This window comes from Phytophthora cinnamomi (genome assembly GCF_018691715.1).
Source record: "Phytophthora cinnamomi strain GKB4 chromosome Unknown Contig119, whole genome shotgun sequence".
Lineage (NCBI taxonomy): Eukaryota > Oomycota > Peronosporomycetes > Peronosporales > Peronosporaceae > Phytophthora > Phytophthora cinnamomi.
In genome coordinates this window covers 445,374-468,379 of record NW_027151052.1, presented here as the reverse complement: position 1 = coordinate 468,379, position 23,006 = coordinate 445,374, and the positions used below count along the sequence as shown (strand labels likewise).

At 51.3% G+C, this 23,006-nt stretch overlaps 2 protein-coding genes across 2 annotated transcripts; both read left to right on the top strand.

The window, feature by feature from the left end:
• Positions 1 to 12,688: 12,688 nt before the first annotated feature.
• Positions 12,689 to 13,129, top strand: IUM83_16769 (uncharacterized protein; the record flags this gene model as incomplete). The annotated part of the gene is made up of 1 exon (XM_067941674.1): positions 12,689 to 13,129. One exon carries the CDS (start codon positions 12,689 to 12,691, stop codon positions 13,127 to 13,129), a length of 441 nt encoding a protein of 146 aa, XP_067781225.1.
• A 3,055-nt stretch (positions 13,130 to 16,184) lies between these two features.
• IUM83_16768 (uncharacterized protein) lies at positions 16,185 to 22,663 on the top strand (the record flags this gene model as incomplete). Its single annotated transcript, XM_067941673.1, has 3 exons — positions 16,185 to 16,926; positions 20,900 to 22,470; positions 22,658 to 22,663. 3 exons carry the CDS (start codon positions 16,185 to 16,187, stop codon positions 22,661 to 22,663), a joined length of 2,319 nt encoding a protein of 772 aa, XP_067781224.1.
• Between the last annotated feature and the right edge of the window lie 343 nt (positions 22,664 to 23,006).

The following is a 23,006-nucleotide window of genomic DNA, read 5'->3' as shown; positions in this document are numbered from 1 at the left end:
GCGTAACATTGGATTTGTCTGATAAGGTGCTAGCATTAGTAGAAATTCCTGTCGATTGACGAGTTGAATTAAAATACATGAAAAAGTCTCGGCAGCGTGATGTACATTTTTTGAGTAGACGAGAAGGGTGACGGCTAGCTCTGAAAAGCAAAACGTTCCGGAGTGCGTGGACAGTCAAATTTTCTAGAGAAGTAGTTTAATCAACATTTTTTCTTCAATCGGATTGTGTGGATGACCAGCGTTTTGAAAGCTTGAAATGTTACTACCAAGTTACCGCTGTTTGCGACTGTCAATATCTTAGCTCTGTCACCTCGATACCTTTACCGTGACCTTCACGGCACTTGACATGATCTTCGAGCCATTTTGCCATGTGAGTGCGCTCAGTCGTAGAACCATACTTCAGAATGAATCGTAGTGTGTCCGAAGCAAAGTCGGGGGTGACCAAGTGCGGGTAGTGAGCATTTTGGAAGAGCAACGACTCGAAGTTGTCCTTGTTGTAGGTGATCCGAACTTTCCCAAAATCTGCTAGGACACACGCAGGAAATTCTTTGTGAAACCAGTAGGCGATTCGCAGCGGCCCGTTAATTGTAGCATCTTCCACCATCGAAACGGTACATGTGCATCATTCCGGTAGGTTTTTGTGCAGCCATTTCACCACGTCTACAGTAGATGCCGAAAACCCGCTGCCTCCCACATCGTACGCTGCCGGCAACCTCCATATCCATTTTTGTGAAGCCATTGCACCACGTCGAGATGCCCGTTAATCGCAGCTAAGTGCATCGCATCATTGGTGCACCCTTCGTCCCTATTCGCATGGAGCCACTCCACAACATCAAGGTGTCCATTCCTAGCGGCGCGGTCTGATGCGTCTGTTCCGTTATTTCCCACATAATTTTCGTGCAGCCACTTGACAACATCGAGATGTCCTTGGGCGGCTGCGCAGGATATCGGATCGTGACATTGAGACCACCAATCACTCGTCTGGTGTAGCGCTCCTCTGGGGTGGAAGACGAGCAGAAACTTCAAAACGCCCAGCTGTCCGCTTTCGGCGGCAACGTCCACCGGAGGGAAGTCTGGACGACGCCCAGCGTTCAGGAATGCCATCACCATAACTTCTACGCATTTGATGTGGCCATTGCGGATTGCAGTTCGGAATGCAGCCGTGTCGTCGTGCAGCCAGAAACTGCGACGATCGAATTCGTTCGTGGCCTTCAGCCGACAGAGATGCTCCACAATTTCCCAGTGACCGGCTCCAGCCGCCAGTACAAAGGGGTTACGGCGATAGCGCAAAGTATTACTGAGCTGCCACACACTGATTTCTATCGGGTATTCCATGAGCCATTGGAGAGCATCCAGGTCTCCGCACTCGCATGCCTTACCCAGTGCGTCGTACCAGTGGTTTGCCGTAACCAAGCTCGAATAGCCTGTAGGGAGAGGAGAGTGCAGCAGCGCAATCTGCTGCATTAAATCTAAACGCCCGGTGTTCGCTAGATCTCGTATCGCACTTGAAGCTAGCTCAGCATCCCGACGCAGATACCCGCAATCCAACATCCCCTCGATCACGTCTTGCCGCGGGCAATCCGCAGCGTAATCCAAGACACATCGCCCCGGAGGAAGCAGGAACTGGACGAGGTCTTCTTCTCCTGCGCGGAGAGCGTCTTTAATCACTCCGTCGTAGATACAGCCCGTTTTATCGTGAGGAGTAACCTCGCACAGCCATCTCACAACGTCAAAATGTCCGTTTCTAGCAGCATCCAGCATGGCACCATCTCCCCACAGAACGACGTCGTCGTCCCCCTCGCGGTGGTTGGTACTTCCATCCCTTCCTTCAGCACGAATTTCACCATCCATAGCAAATATTTTTTCTCTTCTTTGTGTCACTGTTTAGACAAGTATGTGCCCACAGAAATTTCAATAGATGGAGGTGGCCCTTGCTCGCTGCCGCTCTAACCACAGTTTTGGGTGCTTCGCAGCCGGAGAAATGCGCAAAAAGCCACTTCACGATGGTCAAATCACCTCGCCCAGTGGCGTCTTCTAACGCCTTCGAAAACTGGAAGTGACAGTAGTGGGGATCCAAGCGGAGGTAGTTCGTCAGCGTCCATCGAGACTGCCTGGATTCAATCGAAGTGCAACTGGATGCCCAGATCCAGTCTAACAACTTGATGGAGCCGAGAGAGCACGCCTCAGAGAGTGACAGGTTTGGTGACGGGTCAAGGAAACACGAGATGGCTCCTGTGCTACTTTCAACATCTCGACACGCTGGACTCGCGCGAAGAAGGGCTTCCACGCACGCAAGCATCTTCCCAAACTGCTGCAGAACTAAAACCAAAGCTAAATGCCGTAATGAACTTATATTATTTTTTATTTTCAACCTCTTGATTGATCCCAACCGACCCAGAATTGATGCCATGGCCTATCATTTTCGATCTCTCATTTCTGAATAGCCATAGGTGGATTCTGCGCTGCGTTTATGCCCGAGCTTCGAGCTCAAACACGCGAACGATATCTATGTTGTTTCTCGAGTCTGTTACTCAGCGAGGCTTGTAGATTCAGAACAGTTGCAATGTTGGTCTGGATTTGGGCCGAGAGATGTTTGTCCATCGAAGACAGAAAACCGGGATGGACGCTCACTAATTATCTGCGATCCGATTCACATTACTATCGCTGGCAGTTTTCAACATCTTTGTATGAAGCTGCTGTCCGAGGTGACATCACGATAGTGGAGTGGTTATTTGGGCACTTCTATGGTTGTGATGCTCCAGGGGAAAGGATTGTTGAGGCTGCTGCAGTCAACCAGAGCGCAATGTGGGTATCATGTGAGCGACTGCAGGCTGCTATGCTGTTTGCAATGAACTGACTCGTGAAAACACCAGGATAGTGTACATGGAGGAGCAGCAACAATTCGAAATTGCTCGCCACATACAATAATTTGTCTCCCATGACAAGGGGACATCCTGGGTATTCCTGTCGAATCCAATGAGCAACCCATGGCAAACAGCTTGGACGATGGTATTCTTCGTACAAACTGCCAACACATTCTCACGCAGCCACTTCATCACGTTCAAGTGACCACCCGCTGCAGCGATGTCCATCGCATCACTCCAACAGTCAAACTCTCTTTTCGAGCACCATTTTAAATTCTTGTCAGTGATATTCGCCACACATCCCTCAGGTAAACTTTGGAGGAGCCACTGCAAAACCTTTATGTGACCATTTCTCGCTGCGTACTCGATGGCTCGTGTAGTGTAACCTTCAGATCTGTGTATGTGGAGCCATTGAGCTACGTCCAAGTACCCATTTGCGGCGGCTTCGTCTAGTGCATTGGTCGTGCAGCCCTCTAGTCGGTTCTCGTGTAACCATCGTAGAACTTCCAGCTGCCCACTAGCCGCGGCTTCGTCCATCGCGTCTGTCGAACGTCATTCCGAGCGGTATGTGCACAGCCACTTAGATACTCGTAGATGACCGTCTGTCGCCGCTACCAGTCGAATCTGATCCCGCCTATATTTTTGAGGCACGGCTTTATCTTCCTGCGGTTGGTTTTCTCGTTGCTGCCGTGAATCTGTAGAGACAGGGGAAAATCCCGGAATGGTTGCTGGATCCAAACTCTGGAAATACTGAAGCATTTCCAGCCGCCCGTGCCTCGCAGCTTCGACCAGCACACAAAAATCTGGCATGTGCTCGGACTGCGGGAAATGCTCGACCAACCATATCACAACCTCCATCTTGTCTGTTCGGATCGCGCCTAGAAGTGCGTCTCCGAAAGTATCTACAGCGCCCTGATCATGTAGATACTGCATCACTCTTGTATGCCCTCCTTCGGCCGCAACAAATAGAAACTTGCCCAGTTTTCCAAACTGACGCATCTCTTTGGTTATTCTGCATCCCAGAGTAGCCACTGGATTATAAGTATGTTATCGCACGAGCACGCAATTATCAGTGCCTCGCTCCAAGCACCGTGCCACAATGAGCTATCCGCAGATATATGGTGCTCCTCGGCAATCCACTTCATTAAACCCAACCTCCCGGCAAGAACCAAATCCCGAACAGCGCTTGCAGAGGCGTATGGGCCTCTCTTAAGATATCCACAGTCGTATCTCCACTCGATCAGCTCCGGTCTAGGCGAACGTCCCGCATAGTCTAGGATGCACCTCCCCCGAGGCACCAGCAGCCCCGCAAATTGCATGTCGCCCCACTCCAGTACCAATTGAATAGCTGCCTCACGTCGCTTATCACTCATTCCGGTGTGTGTATTTTCAAAGAGCCACCGTGCGACCTCCGGTCGTCCAAACTGAACGGCAACCTCGAAACTGCGACCGCCCCAATGGACCACATTCCCAACATCAGGAGAGGCACGTGCATTCTTGGTACAAGGATCACGCCCAGCGTCGTGAATGATCAGAAACTTCAATATGTCCAGGTGCCCCGCTCCGGCAACTGTTTCCACCACTTCCACGGGCACTTCACACCCCGAAAAATGCTCGAAGAGTCACTGAATAATCGCCAAATCCCCACGACCCGCAGCAATTTTCACCGCCTTCTCGAACTGGTGGCGGGAGTAGTGGACATCGGACCGTAGGAAGTACGAGAACTCGGGTCTCGTCGGCACCAGAGTCGAGCTTGGGGTCTGGACGCAGCAACGTAGAGTAGGAGGTGGTGGCCACTTGAGCTTCAGATTGGGAATTCAAAAGTGAGTGAGGTCAAGTTGTGTTGCATCGGGGAAAGCCCGCAGGCGAAAAACCCCTTTCGGTACTCAGTGACTACTTCGGCTTGCTAGGCGAGCAAGAGAGGACCAACGATGGCCAGGATCCATCCTTCTCTCTCATAGTCACAACCACTCGCAACTAGTGTTCCTTTTCATTCATTGGTATATAACTGGGGTGACACTAGCATCAACGGACCAATCTACTGCTAACATGTAGAACTCCTGCCGTCGATGGCTCGTAGGAAGTTGGTGAGGGACCACTTGGATTTTCCGGAATCGGACGAGATATCCCAGATCCAGTCCAAAAATCCGATAGAGCCGAAGCTGCACGCGTCCGCCAATGAGAGAGTCGGCGGTGGCCCCAGAAAGCTGGAAATTATCGGGCCAATGTGTTGGAGGACAGCAGCGCTCTGGTGCCGGCGCAGTATCAGATCCACACGCTGCAACGACGGTCGCGACATCGCGAGATCTTAGGATCCGGTGCGAAAGTGATTAGCAGAACGTGGCTCACTTCACCTTGCTAGTTACTGGCTAAAATATAGATGATGGATTTTTAACAAATGGAAAACCCTAACATGAAAGAGCTAAAACAAACTGATGCTCAATCTAACTAGACTAGTTTCGCCACTGAGATAGTTTTCATCGAGCCAACCCTGAACGATCCGTTCAGATGTCGATCTTCTGCATTTTCCTTTGGAAAAACCACGTCGCTATATGAACGCTTTAATAAAAGAACTGTAGAAAAACAACACCTCCAGCGATTTCTCGTTATGCCAGTCGACCACTTATGCTCAAGTGGCACATGAAAGCAGCTCAAGGTAACACCCGGGGACCGTTATTGCTGAGCCCATACGGATATGCTAGCGACCACACTGTACGACTCTGACATTGGCGAGTGATGTATCAGAATACCAGGAAGGAGTCAATTTAGATCGAGGCAGTTGTCACCAGTGGGAGAGTTACCATCAAGTCAACCCAAAAGCTGCAGGATCCATGCGATTTAAAAACCGCGCTCGAAGCTGTCGAATAAACCTTGGCCTGAACACACTTGGATAGCCGAGTCTTGGAAGGAGTAACGGCGTCAGTGAATAAATATCCTCAGCTAACATGTCGCTTGCTGGCTCCCTCATTCTAAAACCCCGGGAGTTTTTGGCCGAGCCACTGTGCGATGCGCAAGTGACTGCACTGCTTAACTGACGTGCGAGACTCCGTGCAATTGCCATACGCATCGATTTAAAAGACCGCCGTGAGCTGCACCGCAACTGCCGTACACAGTTCAACGTCACTACTGTTCCGAATCGCAAGCCTCGCTAAGCAAGAGGTTGGGTGGGAGTCCAGGAAATGTGTTGACAAAGCGCGAAATCGACGCAGGTAGTCATTGTTTGTCATACTGGAAAAGATGCGGCATGAACAAGCTCGTGTGGTCTCATAAAACAGGACCCCTTTCCCAAAGAAAATAAATAAAGTCCGATAATAATGGTGTTGCTTTGAAGTCTATCCATTAACAGCCGAATTTCTGCTTCGACAGCTGCCAGATCCCTCCGCGTCTTTGAGACGCTGCCGCTCCCGATGGACAATTTAGTGTTTTGTCTCGGACATCGACCCTCGTGGTCAGAAGAAGTTCTCTCGCTGCCAGTTTTCAATGTGATAGACTGGCGCTGAGTCGTGAACTCAGATCTTTTGATACCGTGCCGCCGTAGATTGCCGTAGAGCGCCTCTACGAAGGTCCGTTGGAATAGTGAGTGTCCACGAACAGCAGCATTTCGAACGGGCTGTCATTCACCCTGTGTTTTCCACAATAAATCGAGCACATTGAGGAGACTGTAACCAGCACGCGATTCGCAAGGCATCGAATTTCACGGCGACATCAATCGCGCGAGGCGTTCGGAACTCTGGGCAGTTTTCACAGCCATTTTACCAAGTCGAAGCTATCGGCTGCAAATCCTCTGCACAGTAGATCTGGTGGACAGCAAGCACCCTGGCCAGCTTGCACGTGCTCTTGACAAAATGCAGGATATCTAGACGTACACGAGGAATGGAAGTGGAAAACTCGCGAGACATGATGAGAAGTGACCCAACAACCAATTCATGACATTCTCTCGCCCTATGAGTACTGCAGCCCTCATAGCGTTTTTGTATCCTGCAGCGGCACCTTGCTTATACAGGTACTCCATCACTTCCCATGTGACTATGTTCGGCTGCGTCAAGAAGAAGAGCGATATTATTCACTGAATTCCACATCCAGTTCAACAACGGGATCGACCCGCTTCTAAAAATTGGCGATGGGTTGAAATGATTGACGTCCTGTGATCCAGCGGCGCACGCTGGACAACAACGTAGCGGAGAATAAGAGAATGAGTGTCACAAGTATAACCCGTGCCCGCGCAATCGCAGACAAGAATGCACTCAGCACAGTCCCAACCAGACAAGAAACATACGCGAGGCATCGCACACACCTCGCCTCGAAACTCATCGCACAAGAATAACTACATCTTTATCTACAACTAGCCGTAGTCAGCCCTAACTCTGCGCTGCCGGCGCCTTTATAATGATCAGTCTTCATTTTTCCTGCTAGTTCACAAGCTCCTAGTCAAGACTCAAGTCTCGCTCCACAGAGTGCAAGATAATTTCGAAATTAGAGCGAACCTCTGTTCAAGATACTTTCAAGGAACCGTACTTTATTTACTAAGTACGATCTTCATTAAGTGCACCTGCTAAGTTTGGCCACGCCGCTGGGCCAGCTCAAACGCCAGCTCCAACACCATCACAGACCGATCACATCATTTCTGGAGTTCGTGCGAATGATGGGAGTGCGGCAGGCGGTCATTCAGGCCAGTAACGAGCAGATGCAAGCGTTTATGGCGCAGCAAGCCAGTTCCAGCGGGTTATGGACGAGCAGCAACTTCATGCTAATGACCAGAAGCAGAAGGCTAATTCTCCTCGGTTTTATGGCCGCCAGGATGACGATTTCGAGCTGTGGCTGTTCCACATTGAAGAGCACTTTGCAGTGTATGCAGATATCAGAGATTGCGATGACTCACGATTTGTAGACATGGTAGTCCCATTTTTGGGCACCGATGTCATGTCCGAAATGCACGAGGTGGTCAAGCGCTGGTTCTACCAGCAAAACCTCAGAGCCGACACAAACGCCTATGTCTCGCAGAGCATACCCGAGACTCTACAAGATACGATCGAGTATGCTCAGCGTTTCGAGGACTCCCAGAAGCGGGTGCGCCTGAAACAACAGCCGGCTCCCAACCCCACGTCGCCAACGCGCTCCAAAGGGTGCAACCAGAATCGCTGTGGTAGAGCTCATGGAGGCGCCTCGGGCTCGAGGGTAACGACTGCAACAACTCCGGCGACCAGGGAACCAACCGGTAATTTACCGACGTTTGTACCCACTTGTCATAAATGTGGTGTACTCGGGCATACGTCGCCAGACTGCCCCACTCGAGGTGCTGGCGCAATTCCAAAAAACTAGGTGTCTCGGCGGGCTGGCGCCCCGCCGAGAATGCCGTTGCTACTACTTACCATACGGTAGTACGGCCAGCCGCCGGCAGTCGCAGGCGTTTGGCTCATATCAAGGTCAAATCTGGGACTCCCAAATTGTATGGTTACTTATACCAACCGGCCCGTGCAAACGGCCGTGAAGTCTCGACTTTTATCGACTTCGGCGCCTCATTCAACGCAATTACTCCGGAGCTCGCCAAACACCTTAGTCTTCGCGTCGTCGGGCGACAACGACCTCTCAAAATTACTCTGGGCGCAGGCAAACAGTGCTTGTGCCTCGTCGAGAGACTACTATTTCAATAGCGTTGCCCAACTTTCCTGTCTATGAAACGCACGTGATGGTGATGGAGGTACCTGAAAGCCGCGATATCCTACTAGGTATGCCTTGGCTAGTAGGTATTAATCCGAGCATCAACTAGGCAGCTCGCACTATCTCGTGGCGGTCGCCCACGCACCACGCCGGGAACAAAACCGTTATTTCCTTCCACCCCTGTATGCCTGCAAATAAGTCTCGCACAGTCAGAGGACGTCGCGTAGCCAATCTAGCACGACGACACACCGAGGACGGCACACTACAATATTACTATCAACACGGACATCACGGTGGATGCGGTGCGACTCGCATAGTCGACGCGCGCAAACTTTTGAGACTCCTTCGCGAATCAGACAACGAATTTTGTTTCATTATGGCCAACAATCCATCAGAGGATAAGGCAGACGCAGCCTGGAAGAAACTCGAAGGGACTCCGGTATGGCCACTGTTGTAGCAATACCGGACCCGTGTATTTCGATCAGAGCTGCCGGATGTACCACCGTCGCGTCAAAATGCTATGGATGCAACTATAGAGGTGGCCGACTCCATTCCGGTACATCGCAAGCAATTCCCGCTGTCAGCGGAGCAGAAAGAGGCGATACAAGCATGGACAAAAGAGATGCTCCGAGCTGGCATTATACGACCTTCCTCTTCACCCTACTGCTCTCCAACTATTTGCGTGCGCAACAAGAACGGAGCATGGCGCATTGTCCATGATTTTAGAGGCCTGAATGCAAAGGTGCGAGTTCCTGCGAACCCGATTCCTAGAAAAGATGATATTCTACGTGGCATGGCTAGCGGTCGACTTTCTCCTCAATGGACCTGCTCTGGGGATTTTCCAGGTGAAGGTGCGCGAAGATTCGATCCCCTACACAGCGTTCGCCACTCCAGACGGTCTCTTCGAATATCTAGTCACGCCGATGGGGGTGGCGAGTAGTCCATCCTGCTTCAATCGTCTCGTACAGTCTACCTTCTCTGACTATGGCGACTTTTGCAAGACCTATTTCGACGATTTGTTTGTCTACACACCGTCTGATGATGTGGACGAACACCTCGCTGCCCTCGGGAAAGTTCTGCACCGCTGTGCTGTGGAGCAATTATACATCAAGATCGAGAAATGCGTGTTTTGCTCTCCCGAGATCTCTTGTTTAGGGGATTTTGTTGGACGCGGCGGCATCCGCATGGACCCCGCCAAGTCTGAGACCATTCGCAATTGGCCTCTTCCTACAACCAAGCGCGACCTCTAGTCTTTCCTTGGAGCATGCGTGTACTTGATGCGCTTCTGCAGCGGATTTCATGATCACGTTGCTCTGCTAACAGAACTTATTAAGGGCAAGAGACCACGCGATGCCGTACAATTCAATGAGCAGCAGTTATCAGCATTTACAGTACTCAAAATCGAGCTTGCTGCACCCCCGGTCCTCGCCCACCCCGACTTCACCAAACCTTTCCATGTCAGCGTTGATGCATCTGACTTTGCTGTCGGCGGGTATCTCTTTCAACTTGCAGACGACGGGACAGAACGGATCATTGCCTATGGCGGACTGAAGTTATCTCTCGCCGAGCATGTTTACCCCACGCGAGAGAAAGAGCTACTTGGAGCGCTATACGCTATGAGGACCTGGAAGTCTATTTAATCGACAAGCCGTTCTTTATCAACACCGACCACCACACTATTGAGAATATTCTGCAACAACAAACCTGCTCACAACGACTCGCGCGCTGGCTCAATGAATTAGCCCTTTTCCAGCCTCTATTTCGCTGGGTAGCAGGCGCGACCAAGGTAGTGGGTGACGCTATGTCGCGGCGACACGATTGGGACGATGGAACCAGCCGAGCTATCAGCCTCTCTGCGCTGATTCATTCCATTGTGTCACCAACTGATGCGGAACCTGGTAGTTTGCTGGTTCACCAAGCCACGACTCTCGATATCCCTACTCTATATCGTCAGAATTACGAGGCAGACCCCATCTTCGGTCCGATAATCCGCGATCTTCGCGAGGGAAATGCAGCGGACACGCGACGTCTTCGCCGCTTTAACTTATCCGACGGGCTGCTGTACTTTCAAATTTACCCAAGTGCCCCAAGACGCCTCTGTATCCCTGACATTCCTGACCTGCGAAATGGAATTCTCTACGAGGAGCACGACGCGCTCTCTCGGGGGCACCCCGGCCAAGGGAAGACCTTACTCCTACTCCTTGCAAAATATTATTGGCGCGGGATGGCTACAACGGTGGAGAAATACGTGTCGTCTTGCGAGCAGTGTCAGCGCAACAAATACCTGCGCGGAAAACCCGCTGGCCATCAACAACCGCTTGATATTCCGGATGGGCGATGACGGGACAAAAGTATTGATTTCAAAGGACCACTTCCTACAACTACAGACGGTCACAACGCTGTTATGGTGATCGTGGATCGCCTTACAAAGAGAGCTCACTTCTTGCCGACGACAAATGCTGCATCCGCCGAAGACACAGCTCGACTGTTTTGCAATTTTTACCAGCGTTTGCATGGTTTGCCACTGTCCATCACGTCCGATCGCGACTCGAAGTTTACATCTAAGCTATGGACGCATATCATGCACCTACAGGATACTCGACTTAACCTCAGTACCGCATTCAAGCCTTCCACCGATGGTCAGGCAGAAGTGACGGTGAAATTTGTGAACGAATATCTGCGGCACTTCATTAATGTGGTATCGAGAAATGAAGCCGAAGCCAAAACCCAAAGGCGAGACGAAGGGCGAAGAAGAGTTAGTGGCCGGTGTATTGGTAGCGACGAGTCGTCGCCAGGAACTGGAGGAGCGAGAGCGCACTCCATTTATTTCTTCCCGCCGGAGTATAGCTCCGGCACCCTCGTTTCACGCCGTAAAAGGCCCGGACCCTTCCTTCTGAGGGCCTGCGAGGTATATTTTTTGTGTGAGAGCGTGCTAGCCTTTGCACGTGGCTAGTGACGCTGACTCTTCCGTCGGTCGACTAGCGGAAGCTCGGTACACAGACGAAACATCAACCCGGTGCAAGGGAAAGTTCCTGGGCCTTCAGGTTCTAACCCTAACAAGCCCATTGAGTCTTCGGTGACTTGGTGGGTGTTGTTGGTGGGGAAAGTGTGCTTTATATAAGTTAGCGCGTGTTCCTACACGACATTAATCTGCACCACACTGACTGGGACCGGCTGTTGCCCTTTGCTGAATTTGCCTACAACTCCAGAATACATATCTCCATCGGCATGTCGCCGTTCATGGCGGACCTGGGATATCACCCTCGATCTGTCGCTGATTGTGTCGTTTCAGCGTCAAGACCCACGCGCGCTTCCCGTTTCGTGACTCACCAGCAAGCTATACTCGCTGAAGCTCAAGACGCTATGGCAGCGGCCCAGTTGAGCTGGCACGCTGCATACGATCGCAATCAACCACGTGTCCAATTTGCTGTCGGTGACTGTGCTTCTGGATACTAAGCACCTCGATCTCGCACACTTGGGTACAAACGTTCGGCTCGCTATATTGGACCCTACCCTATTACCGCCGTTGTGGGTCCCGATACATACAAGCTCGGCCTGCCTCCAGGCCTCCGACTGTACCCGGACCTTCACGTGTCTCGCCTGCGAAGATACAATCGAGATGGCCAAGCAGCCCGTATCACTCGTGTACCTCCGGTCCCCGTCGCCGATGGCTCTGAAGGTCATTTAGTTGCAGCAATCCTCGGTCACCGTACTCGCCAAGGAACTCGCCAATTTCTCGTTCGCTAGCTGGACACAACTTTGACACCTTCGTGGGAACCGCTAACGAACTTAGGTCAAGTGACCGGGCTTATTCGTCAATACTTGGATAGTCTTCGCTCAACTCGCGCTATCGCGCGTCTAAGGGGGGAAGTGTCACAAGTATAATCCATGCCCGCGCAATCGCAGACAAGAATGCACTCAGCCCAGTCCCAGCCAGACAAGAAACATACGCGAGGAATCGCACACACCTCGCCTCGAAACTCATCGCACAAGAATAACTACTTCTCTGTCCCACCAATTTATAGGTACTTTGGTTTTTTGTGTACCACTCAACATTGTTAGAATGATTTCATTGGTTAAAATAGTATTGGCTAAGGCGGGCTGAAGTCCACCGTAAAACGGTTGGTGGTGGACATTAAATCGCCACAACAGTTTCGGCAATCAAGATGACACGCACAGTCGGGGCCAAGGACATCTCTCCGCAAACGCGCGTTGCGGTGGTGGTCTTCCTTACCACCTTGAGTAAGGAAGGCCGCCTCCGCTACGGAACCATAGCGCGAGCCAAGCGGCTCTTCAAGCTTAGCCGCGCTTCCGTAGAGACCATCTGGGGTCTACGAAACGACTCCGCTGCCCTCGTCCAGCCTCGGCGGCCGTACCCGCCGAAGAAGACCCGCCTCAGCGCCAAGGAGGTGGGGGAGCGAGTTGCAGCAGTGCCGCTCTGTCAGCGGCAGACTTTGCGTGCTCTCGAAGCGGCCTCCGGCATCCCAAGATCGACGCTGCACCGGCACCTCAAGTCGAAGGCCCTGCGGCGCTTCATTTCAAGGGTCAAGCCGACGCTTACCGACGGACACAGGCTTCAGCGGCTAACGTGGGCTCTCAATCAATAAAACAATGTTTATATTTGTTAATTCCGTACCTAAAACTATATCAATCGATGACTGGATGAAATTATCATGTGATTTGACGCATATCGTCATAACAGCCAATCAAACCTCACTTTTTTGGGTGCCTATTAGAGAGTGTTCCGCACGTTTCTGGCAATTTTGCTGTTACATACGTGGTCACCAAGTCGGAGTGGACATCTGGTAATTTGTTTTACTAATATCGCTAATTTGCCTTGTAATTACGAAATAAAACCTTATTTCTTTCAAAAATGTTTTCGCGTTTGTATTGTTATTTACTTGCTGAGCACTGTTATTAATCTGCAAAAAATATGATAAAGAGTGCGCTAGTGCGGGCTTTTAAACGCGGCTATTCCGGTCTTCGGCTCATATGTGTAGGTGAATCTATGGTTCGAAATATCAACTACCTATAAATTGGTGGGACAGAGAAGTACATCTTTATTTACAACTAGCCGTAGTCAGCCCTAACTCTGCGCTGCCGGCGTCTTTATAATGATCAGTCTTCATTTTTCCTGCTAGTTCACAAGCTCCTAGTCAAGACTTAAGCCTCGCTCCACAGAGTGCAAGACAATGAGGGAAGAATCGCGACTTTCTGGGCTCACGTTCCATCAATGTGGTCTGTGTGATCCATTAGTCGATACCGAAAGCTCACGATCCAGAACAAAGTTGTTCATGACAAAGATGCGGTGATTTGAAAAACAAAATATGTGTGCGATTCAATCCAAATCATCCAATAGAGAAATATGCGAGGTCATTTCCGAATTGCCATCCGAGGGATGATTACCTGCGTGGGTTTCGTGCTACGTCAATGTCCCGCGTTGGAGCGCTTTGAGCGCAGCACCTGGACGATCTCTACATTACTTGGACCACTGCCAAGCCTCTTACTCAGTGAGGCTTGCAGTTGCGGGTCAGTAAGAACGTTGGACTGGATTTGGGCCGCGAGTTGTACGTGCATCGAAGACAGAAGCCCGAGATGGACGCTAACTAATTACCTGCGATCCGATCCGCAGTACTACCGCTGGCAGTTTTCGAAATCTGTGCTCGCGGCAGCCGAACGGGGGATATCATGATCGTGGAGTGGTTATTCGCGCACTTCTTTGGCTGTGAAGTACCCGGGGAAAGGCCGCTCAAAATTGCCGCAGAACGGGGTCACCTGCGAGTGTTTTGTTTTTTGTTAGAGCGCCGATCTGGAGAACGGCACGACACCCACCAGAAACTGAACAGGATCAAGACTCATCTAGAAGAAGAGCGCACCGATCAAACCCAGAGTACCGTGCTAGTCGAAGATACCTTTGACGCTAGATACTGGGGACGCGTAGTGATACACCAAGCTACGAAGAATGGACGACTCATTCAATGCATTCACGATGGTATGCAGCTTGAACGGGACGAACGCGAAGTCGCTGTTATCACTGCGTTGAAACTAGGCGACTACAAGCTGGCTGAGCTGTTATTGCCAAGCCGCGAGTGCTTATTCGATTATGCTCCCTGGTGCCCGCCTGCTGAAATGGTCGAAGAGATGCTCGTGCGGGGGTATTTTCACTGGTATGAAGAGCGCGCCGCAGACACGATGGCTGAATTAGCGGCTAAGGGGAGGCTAGACCTCATGCAGCAGATTTTTCAGCTTTTTTCACCACTTCAACAAGATCACACGAGCTGGAAGAAGCCTTGGCGTACTGCTCTGAAAGCGGCATGCTCTCGTGGGGCCTTTAATGTGTTACAGTGGCTGGTGGACCACCCCTTGGGTTGTGAAGAAATGACGTCTACGGAAGATCATGGATCCTTGTGTCGCGACCTATTTGGTGGTGGAGTCACAAGTGGTCAAGACGGTATGATGCAGTATCTATTCGAGCATGGCGTTCTAAAATACGCAAACACGCGTTCTGATTTGATCGATGAAATCTGTAAGGGTCACCTTGACTCCGTAAAGTGGCTAGTAGAGCACAACTTGATCGGTGATCAAAAGACATTCGGTTTCGTTATCGCGCGCGCTGCGCAATACGGCCGCTTGGACATATTGCGGCTGTTCCAGGCACTGGATTCCGATGAAGCTGTCGGACTGAAGCGAAAGCGAACGGATCGACAATTTTCAATCTGGGGTGGCAAACGAGATACATTTTACTGGGCCGCCCTTGGAGGGCACGTAGCTGTGCTCGACTGGCTGCAAGAGAACTACCCTGCGAAAAGTGGAACGGATACAATGGACACTGCGGCCTTCTATGGACATCTCGATGCGGTGAAATGGCTGCATTCCAATCGGACGGAGGGTTGCACGACGAATGCAATGTACTATGCTGCTGGTGATGGATATTTCGAAGTGGTGAAGTGGTTGTATGAGAATCGGCCCGAGTCTCACACGCCATTCGCCATCGTGAAAGCCGTACAATATGGCAACGTGCGCATCGCACACTGGCTCAGCAAGAAGTTCCCCGATTTCACTCTGAGCCGTCACGACGTGTTATGTCACGATAATATCATCAAGTGGCTTGACGAGGAAATGTTGGATGTGCTGCTCTTTATGCAAGTCGTATATCCATGCGTGTTCACGAAAAGCTTTCTGAAAGAACTGCGGCACAATTTGTCAAACGAACAGAAAACGCAGAAGGTCGGCATCGCTCTGGTTTGGCTCGACGAAAATTATCCCACCACCGAGGAAGGCGAGAACTAGCTGACTGTAGCTGTTGGGGTTGCACTTGAAAAACAGTCATGAATAAATCTCCACTTTTTTACTGTAGTTCTTCCGAAGGTTGCAGCCATGTATTGTCAATTTTGCCCTGCAATAATGGTGGCGAGTCCAATTTACCGAGTTTCCTCCGGCCCACACTATCTATGATACCGTCTAGCAGACAATGAAGATGATCGTGTCGCGAATTATTCCGTCAGGATCTAAACGTGAATGCCCAGGTGTGTGTGTGGGGGGGGGGATCCTCACCCTGCACATATATCAGGCAGCCGTTTGGGTTCAGTCAACCTCAACACACGGTCTCCACTGCAGGATTCCAGCACTCCTCAACCCGCCAGCTTTTTAACAACAACACCAATGTCCATCGAATTGGACGGCACGAGCTCCGATCTCGCGCGGCAGCTCTACTACCGAGCACGGGCCAACGACTCGATCGACCAGGTTTCCATCAATTCGGTGCCGGATACGGTTCAAAATCGCCTGACCTCCTTGAAGCTCGACTGGAGCAAACTACCGGGTCTCGCGCAGCTAGCGCTGCTCTGGGACTCTGGGTTCGCCATCAACTCAAAGCAGGAAGCAGTGCAAATGTGGACTTTAAGGGACAACAACATGTCCACCTTGGCTCTCACCTTGCAGGAGTACCAGGCTGCCGGCTGCCTGCCCAAGAACTGCACGCAGCCCGACAACTCGACCCTGTACGAGAGCTGGCAGTGCAATGGCGCCCAGATGAACAACGCCGCCAAGTGCGTCGTGAAGGAGTTCGCCGATGACCAAACGTACCACGCAGCCATGTGGGGCATCGGGGGTGACCCGAACTCAGCCCCCAGCCTCCGGATGGCGAAACATGACTGGGTGGATAACAACACCCACTACATCGTCATGGCGCTGCACACCGTGGGCATCAACAGCGAGCCTGGCTGGGACGCGTGCCCGAGCAACTCCGAGAACGGTGGCTACGGATCGCTCGTGTTCCCGTGTCGGACGACGGCCAACTTGACGGCGGCAGATGAAGCTGCCATGAAAGGTGTCGAGGGCAGTCGGTGGTTGTCAGATTGGCTCAAGGAGGACTACTCCAGTGTAGCACCAGCGGACGACTCGAGTGGGTTCGACAATATTTTGCTGATCCCTATCGTTGTAGGGGGTTTAATAGCAGTCGTGTTGGTTTGGCTCGGATTCTACTGCAAGAGGAGGAGGCAGCGGAGGGCTGAGAAGGAATATGAACAAAGCACTGCTACTGATCAGACACCGTACACTGTGCCTCCTGCTGCCAGGGAATTTGAACAGAGGGATACAAACGCCCGGCCGACGCTGGGACTGAGTGAGGATATGACGAGTATTTACGCAGAAGATGATCAGACCATACAATTCCCGAGACTTCTGGGGGATGAAGTCGGATCGAACACCACGCTGAGGGTTCTTCTGACGAGTGAAGTTTTGGTTGGAAAGAGGATCCCAGTAGAGAAGTTGATTTTTGAGACAGCGCTGTCGAAAGGGGCGTCGGGAGAGGTTTGGTTCTGCGAGTACGCAGGTCAGAAGGTGGCTGCGAAGAGGCTTCTGCAAACTAAGGAGCACAAAGCGGAAGACGTGCATGAATTCGCCTTGGAAATCGAGTTGAACGCCCACTTGGAACATCCGAACATTGGCGCATTCATTGGCGTAGCATGGGGCAGCTTGAATAACCTGACTATGGTGAGCGAGTACTTCCCGCTGGGGGATCTACAGAGATATCTGAAGAAGAACGCGGATTTATTATCCTGGGCGAAGGATAAAAGCCATATTGCTGTCGGCGTTGCTCGAGCGCTGGAATATCTGCACGGTTATTCGCCCCCGATCATTCACCGCGATCTCAAGTCCAAGAACATTCTTCTTACAAGGCAGTTGGAGGCAAAAGTGATCGACTTCGGTGTCAGTCGCGGCCGTCTGGACAACACTATGACTGCAGGTGTCGGCACGCCGTTTTGGACTGCACCAGAGATACTTGAGGGCAAGCGCTACTCGGAGCAGGCCGACATTTACTCTTTCGGAGTGGTGCTGTCGGAGATAGACACGTGCAAGATCCCGTACCATGACTGCATCAGGGCTAATGGCATGAAGGCCAAGCCATTCCATATCTTGCAGGAGGTCATGACCGGGGTCTTACGCCCGAGTTTTTCGCAGGATTGCCCCCCTCGATTTCGTCGCATCGGTGTAGCGTGCTGCCAGCAGGATCCGTCTCGACGACCAACTGCTGTCCAGCTTGTGGAAATGCTGCAAGACTAGTAAGTATATGGCATTAAGCTCGTATTCTGACGGATACAAACACTAAGACACCTTACGGAGGTGCACAAAGAGATTTACGGGGTGTGAAAGACTAATCTAGCGCATGTACACCTGGCAAAGTTGCGTTGAAAGATGAAAATATAAACACAAAAGCTGCTTCGTTAACTAACTATATTTGCTTTCTACGCAGTAAGAAGCGTTGTGCATACGAAGGCAAGAATCAAATTTGGGAAAAGCTCCTTCTCCTCGTGTTTAGTGGTCACTACCGAAACGCGCGTAATTTTCTTCGAGCCAACCTACTGGCGTCGCGGAAAAAATATTCGCAATCTCCCTTTCCACAAACTTTGGCGTCGACACCTCCGAGTAGTGGAAACGCAGAAACAGCAGGATGTCGAACTCGTTTCCAGCGTCAGATTTAGATATAAGCACGTCCTTCGGCAGGCATCGAGGAAATTGTCGAATCAACCAGTACGCGACACCCAATCGACCGCTTCCAATTGCGTTTTCGAGTGCCTTAACAGTGCACCCTTCCGATCTATTGGCCCACAACAATTGAAGCATCGTCAAGTGACCGTTCTTGGCGGCTTGGTCCATTGCATCTGTCGTGCAGCCTTCCGATCGGTTTCGTTGTAGCCACTGCACTACCTCGAGGTGCCCATTAGCCGCGGCCCAATTCATTGCTTTTCCGTGCATCCCTCCATTCGATGAGAATGAAGCCATTGCACCACCGAGAGATGTCCGTTAGCTGCAGCATTATCCATCGCGTTAGTCGAACACTTTTCCGATCGATGTGTGTGCAGCCACTTGTCGATACGTAATTGCCCATTTTGTGGCCGCCACATCCATAGCTGAACAGGAAGCAGGCCACTAAGCTGTTTTTTTCTATTGGACGATTGGTTATTCCAGTGCGAGAGCAGCGCATCAGAGCTGAGTGTACATCCAACTTGTGAAGTAGGTTGAGGATATCGAGCTGTCCCTGCTCCGCGGCGCGCTTGATAATTCTCTCGGATGAGTACGCCACTGAGTTTGGAAACCTCTCGATGAGCCATTCGAGCACTTCCGCACTCCCTCCAGTAGCTATCGCATATTTCATATCTGAATCACACAGTCGAGTAGATTCATGCTGGAAGATGAACTCCATAACTTCAGTGTGCCCGTGAAGTCCTGCCACGCAGAGGAAATCACACGTTCTGTTCGGCAATTTACCGCAAATGTAGCGGCCTGTTAGTTTCAAATCGAGGTTTGGTTTGCTTTGGTTTGCTTTGGTTTGCAGCGTCTCACTCGGTTCAAACCACTTCGAACCAAACCACGAAACCGTTTTGAACCTGGCTCATTGGTAATTTTGTTTGGTTTATTCTAGGCGTGCATTTTTCGTGGTGCGTTGTGCCTGCTCGCGCAATTGAACTGGCAGCATCCCAGGGCTGCCTGGACAATTTAAAGTTCCTGCTAACTCATAGTGCGGACTATCTGGAAACGATCAACGAAATGAATCAACATAAACAATCAATATCGTGTACCGGAGGAGAGGGAAACGTGGTGGAATGGTCATTCAAAGCCGTCCAATGTTCTGGTCGCCACATTGACGCCGCCTGCTGGCTGTATGAGCACGCCCCACACAGTAGTGGGCCCAAAAGTCTAGCCGAGCTCATTGGCCACATGCTCGATGCTGGAGGTATCGAGCGCGCTGAATCATTGTTGCCCGCTGGCAGGAGTATTTTCGAGTATGCCAGGCTTTGCTCGCGAAGGTCAAATATCATGTCAATCGCATTAATGTGGATTAATCTCAAACTCGCGGATAATTTTGGGACGGCGTCGGATCCTGCACAAATGCAACGTGGACATTGTTGAAAGTGTCTCGAAATGCTCATAACGCGAAAGGTTTCGCGAATTACGTGGTCCTGTGCATGAATCGCTCTGGGCGCATGTAAAGCAGAACACGCAACTCCAGTCAATGAGTTCATTGCTGGTGCTCTCGACATTCGATGGTCCAATGTGGTGAGATGCGGTGGCAATAGCGTGATGCTGGAGAGAGTCGAGTGAAACGCTACGATGAACGACGAGACCCTTCATCATCGCTCACACTGCGAAGTGTAAGGGATGGGATGTAACACGAGAAAATGGTGTGACCAGGCAGCTCGCCTCAAGCAGTGGGAGATGCATCGTTGAGTACACCATGCAGCTGGCTTCTAATAGAGAAGTTCTCGCGCGTCTCGCCGGTGTGCTTGGAAAAAGCAACCAAATGGACTACTGACACGCGAAAGTGGACAATCGTAGCAAGGTTGGCGAGCTAAACTCACTGGCTGCAAATATGATTTCGAGTTTCATGTCTGCAGGGGAGCACAACAAGAAACCAGCAGCTTCGATATCGAGAATCCCGATCGAACAGCCAGTTTGATAACATTTTTTAAACATCAATAAATTGCGAATTTCAGAGAATTGTAGAACGATTTTTGCATGAACGAATTTTGTGGATTGGTCAAGATGGATAGCCCCCGGTTATGATTGTACCGTACTGAGTACTGTAGGCAGGAATATCATGCTTCTGGTCCCGCCGAATGTTGGATACTAGGCTCGTGCCGAGCATCTCAAAACGAAATGCAAAAGAAGGTCTGTGCTGCTAAATTATCATATCGCGTAAAACGCTGCTATTCTCGGACTCAGTTCGCCAAGGTACTTGTAAGCTTTCAACTCGTGCAGCATCTCATCTGGAAGTTCCGGTGCGTCCACAGTTGTCTATTAATGGTATATTGCATATTGCAAACAAACTGGCAGCAGGGTTCCTACTACAAGACATTATTGGTTTAGCTGATTAGGCCACAGTCCAAAGAAAGCTATGGCTGAAGTTAGCCACCACGGAGATATCACAGATGAGGACACGGTCGCTACGGGATTGAGCCTCCGCGCCAAAAAGATAGAATCGGGCTCAAAGCAGCGAGATGCGGCCTTCACCATCTGCGGTCGACTGCGCCAACTCGCGCTCTTTTCCATCTCGGCCATGGGCCTCTGGCCGCTTATCCTGCAAGTCATACTGGTACCTGAAAGCGTGTTTGGAGACGGACACGGAGACCGGTACGAGCAGCTCTCGTACTTCGCCTTCGAGAATGACCACTACCAGGTGCTCGAGCCTCGCAAAGTAATGTGCAGTGATCTCCAGTTGGCGCTCTTCGGTGGCGCGACACCCACCCCGACGACAGACCTTTTGCGCGCGATACCCCAAGCAACGTTTGAAAACATTCGCTCTCTCGTGGTGAACCAGACGACGGGGGACGGTAGCACAAAGTTGTCGGTGGATTCAGGGATTTTCGGGCTTGCAATCGAAAGCAGCGTGTGTTTAGGCGGCGTGGACGGCGAAGGCGCCATCCAGATTGAGGCATTGCTCAGTGCACAGGATTCTGCTGCATTCGGTGTAGATGCGTCGTGTTTGCAAGGAACTGCCTCGCACATGCGCCTGCGTCTCCAATCGACAGAGTTTTTCGTCCCGGACACGATGGGGGAACTCAATCCGTCTCGCGTGCCTGGGGCTGTACTGATAGTGTCGCTCGTTGGGCCAGATCTAAACCCCGTATTGAGCTCGTGCTTCGACGATACACGAAAATCGAGGTACGCAGCAACCGAGGCTCGTACCGAGTATCGTCGACTGGTAACGATGTACTCGAAGCAGTTGCTGGTGGTGGAGACCTGCGCAGAATTCACACTCTTCGGTGGCGAACGAGATACGTTTGGGTGTGCGTACTCGGCGCTCGGTACGTCAGGTGCTGTGGCTAATCTCAACTTGGACGGGTCTCAACGCACGTTCTCATACCCAGCACCATGGCGCATGATTCAGTGCAGCCTGTCGGGAGAGTGTAGCTCGCTGCTGTTCACGCAGCTATGGCTATCAGAGTGGACGGCCCAGGAGACAACGTCCGGCGTGGTGCTGCGGCAGAATTTTGTTAACCACAAGGTGAACGAGGTCACAGTGGACAGTACGTTCAGCATTCGCCTGCTGATCAGTCTGCAGATCCTGTCGATGGCAGTGACAGCATACTTGACGAGCGTGCCCGGGTGGTGCAAGATTCGACGAGCATACGGGTCGCCGTGGACGAAGGTGATGAACGCAACGACGTCGTGCACAATTGCCAAGGTGGTGCGAAGTAGCTACAACTTCATTCTAGTTGCCCAAATGCTTTTGAGCATGATGCAATGGCGCAAGCAGTTGACGGTCGACTTGCTGGTGGGGGCCGACACGAACCAGACGGTGCTCCGCGCGTTTGGATGCGGCACGCTGGTTGTAGTGCTGGCGATCAACATTGTTTTTGCCCGGGCAGGAGATCTGAAGATGCAAGAGATGGAGCCAAGTTTCGCGCACGTGGTCGGCTTTCTTACGTCGCTCATCCTGTTTCTGGTAAGCCGAGCAAACTCGATGTCTGTATCCGCTCGAGCTTTGCTAGCAAAGGGGATGCACTCGGTCTCAGCGAGCGACGTGGCAAAATACTCAGGGTGTCGAGGCTCCTCCGTGTGCGCTACGAATGCTTCTTTGGGTATGTACACGGTGGTTCTGGTCGTCGTAATTGTTGGGGCGGCGTTCATAGGGTTGACATCCCACACCATGCTGCAAGCCACTATCCGCATAGGACCTAACAGTAAGGTTAGTGCAACCAGTGGAGCCTCCTACCGTGTCGGACCTTCGAAACGAGTGTGGTCATCGGCAGTGGTCAACTCATTTACGAGATTTCTAGATGATCGATCGCGCAACACTGCCTTGTATGACTGCAGCACACAGGTGTACGTAGAAGCACCCGGACAAGAACTTCTCTCAACGCGTGCGCAGCTAGAAGCCTGTGGGTTCGTTTTAGCATCGACAATTCTCTTCCGTTACCGAGATCTACCGCTATTTTTCATGGCGCGCGCACTGCCCATTCAAATCCTCAACTTCTTCAA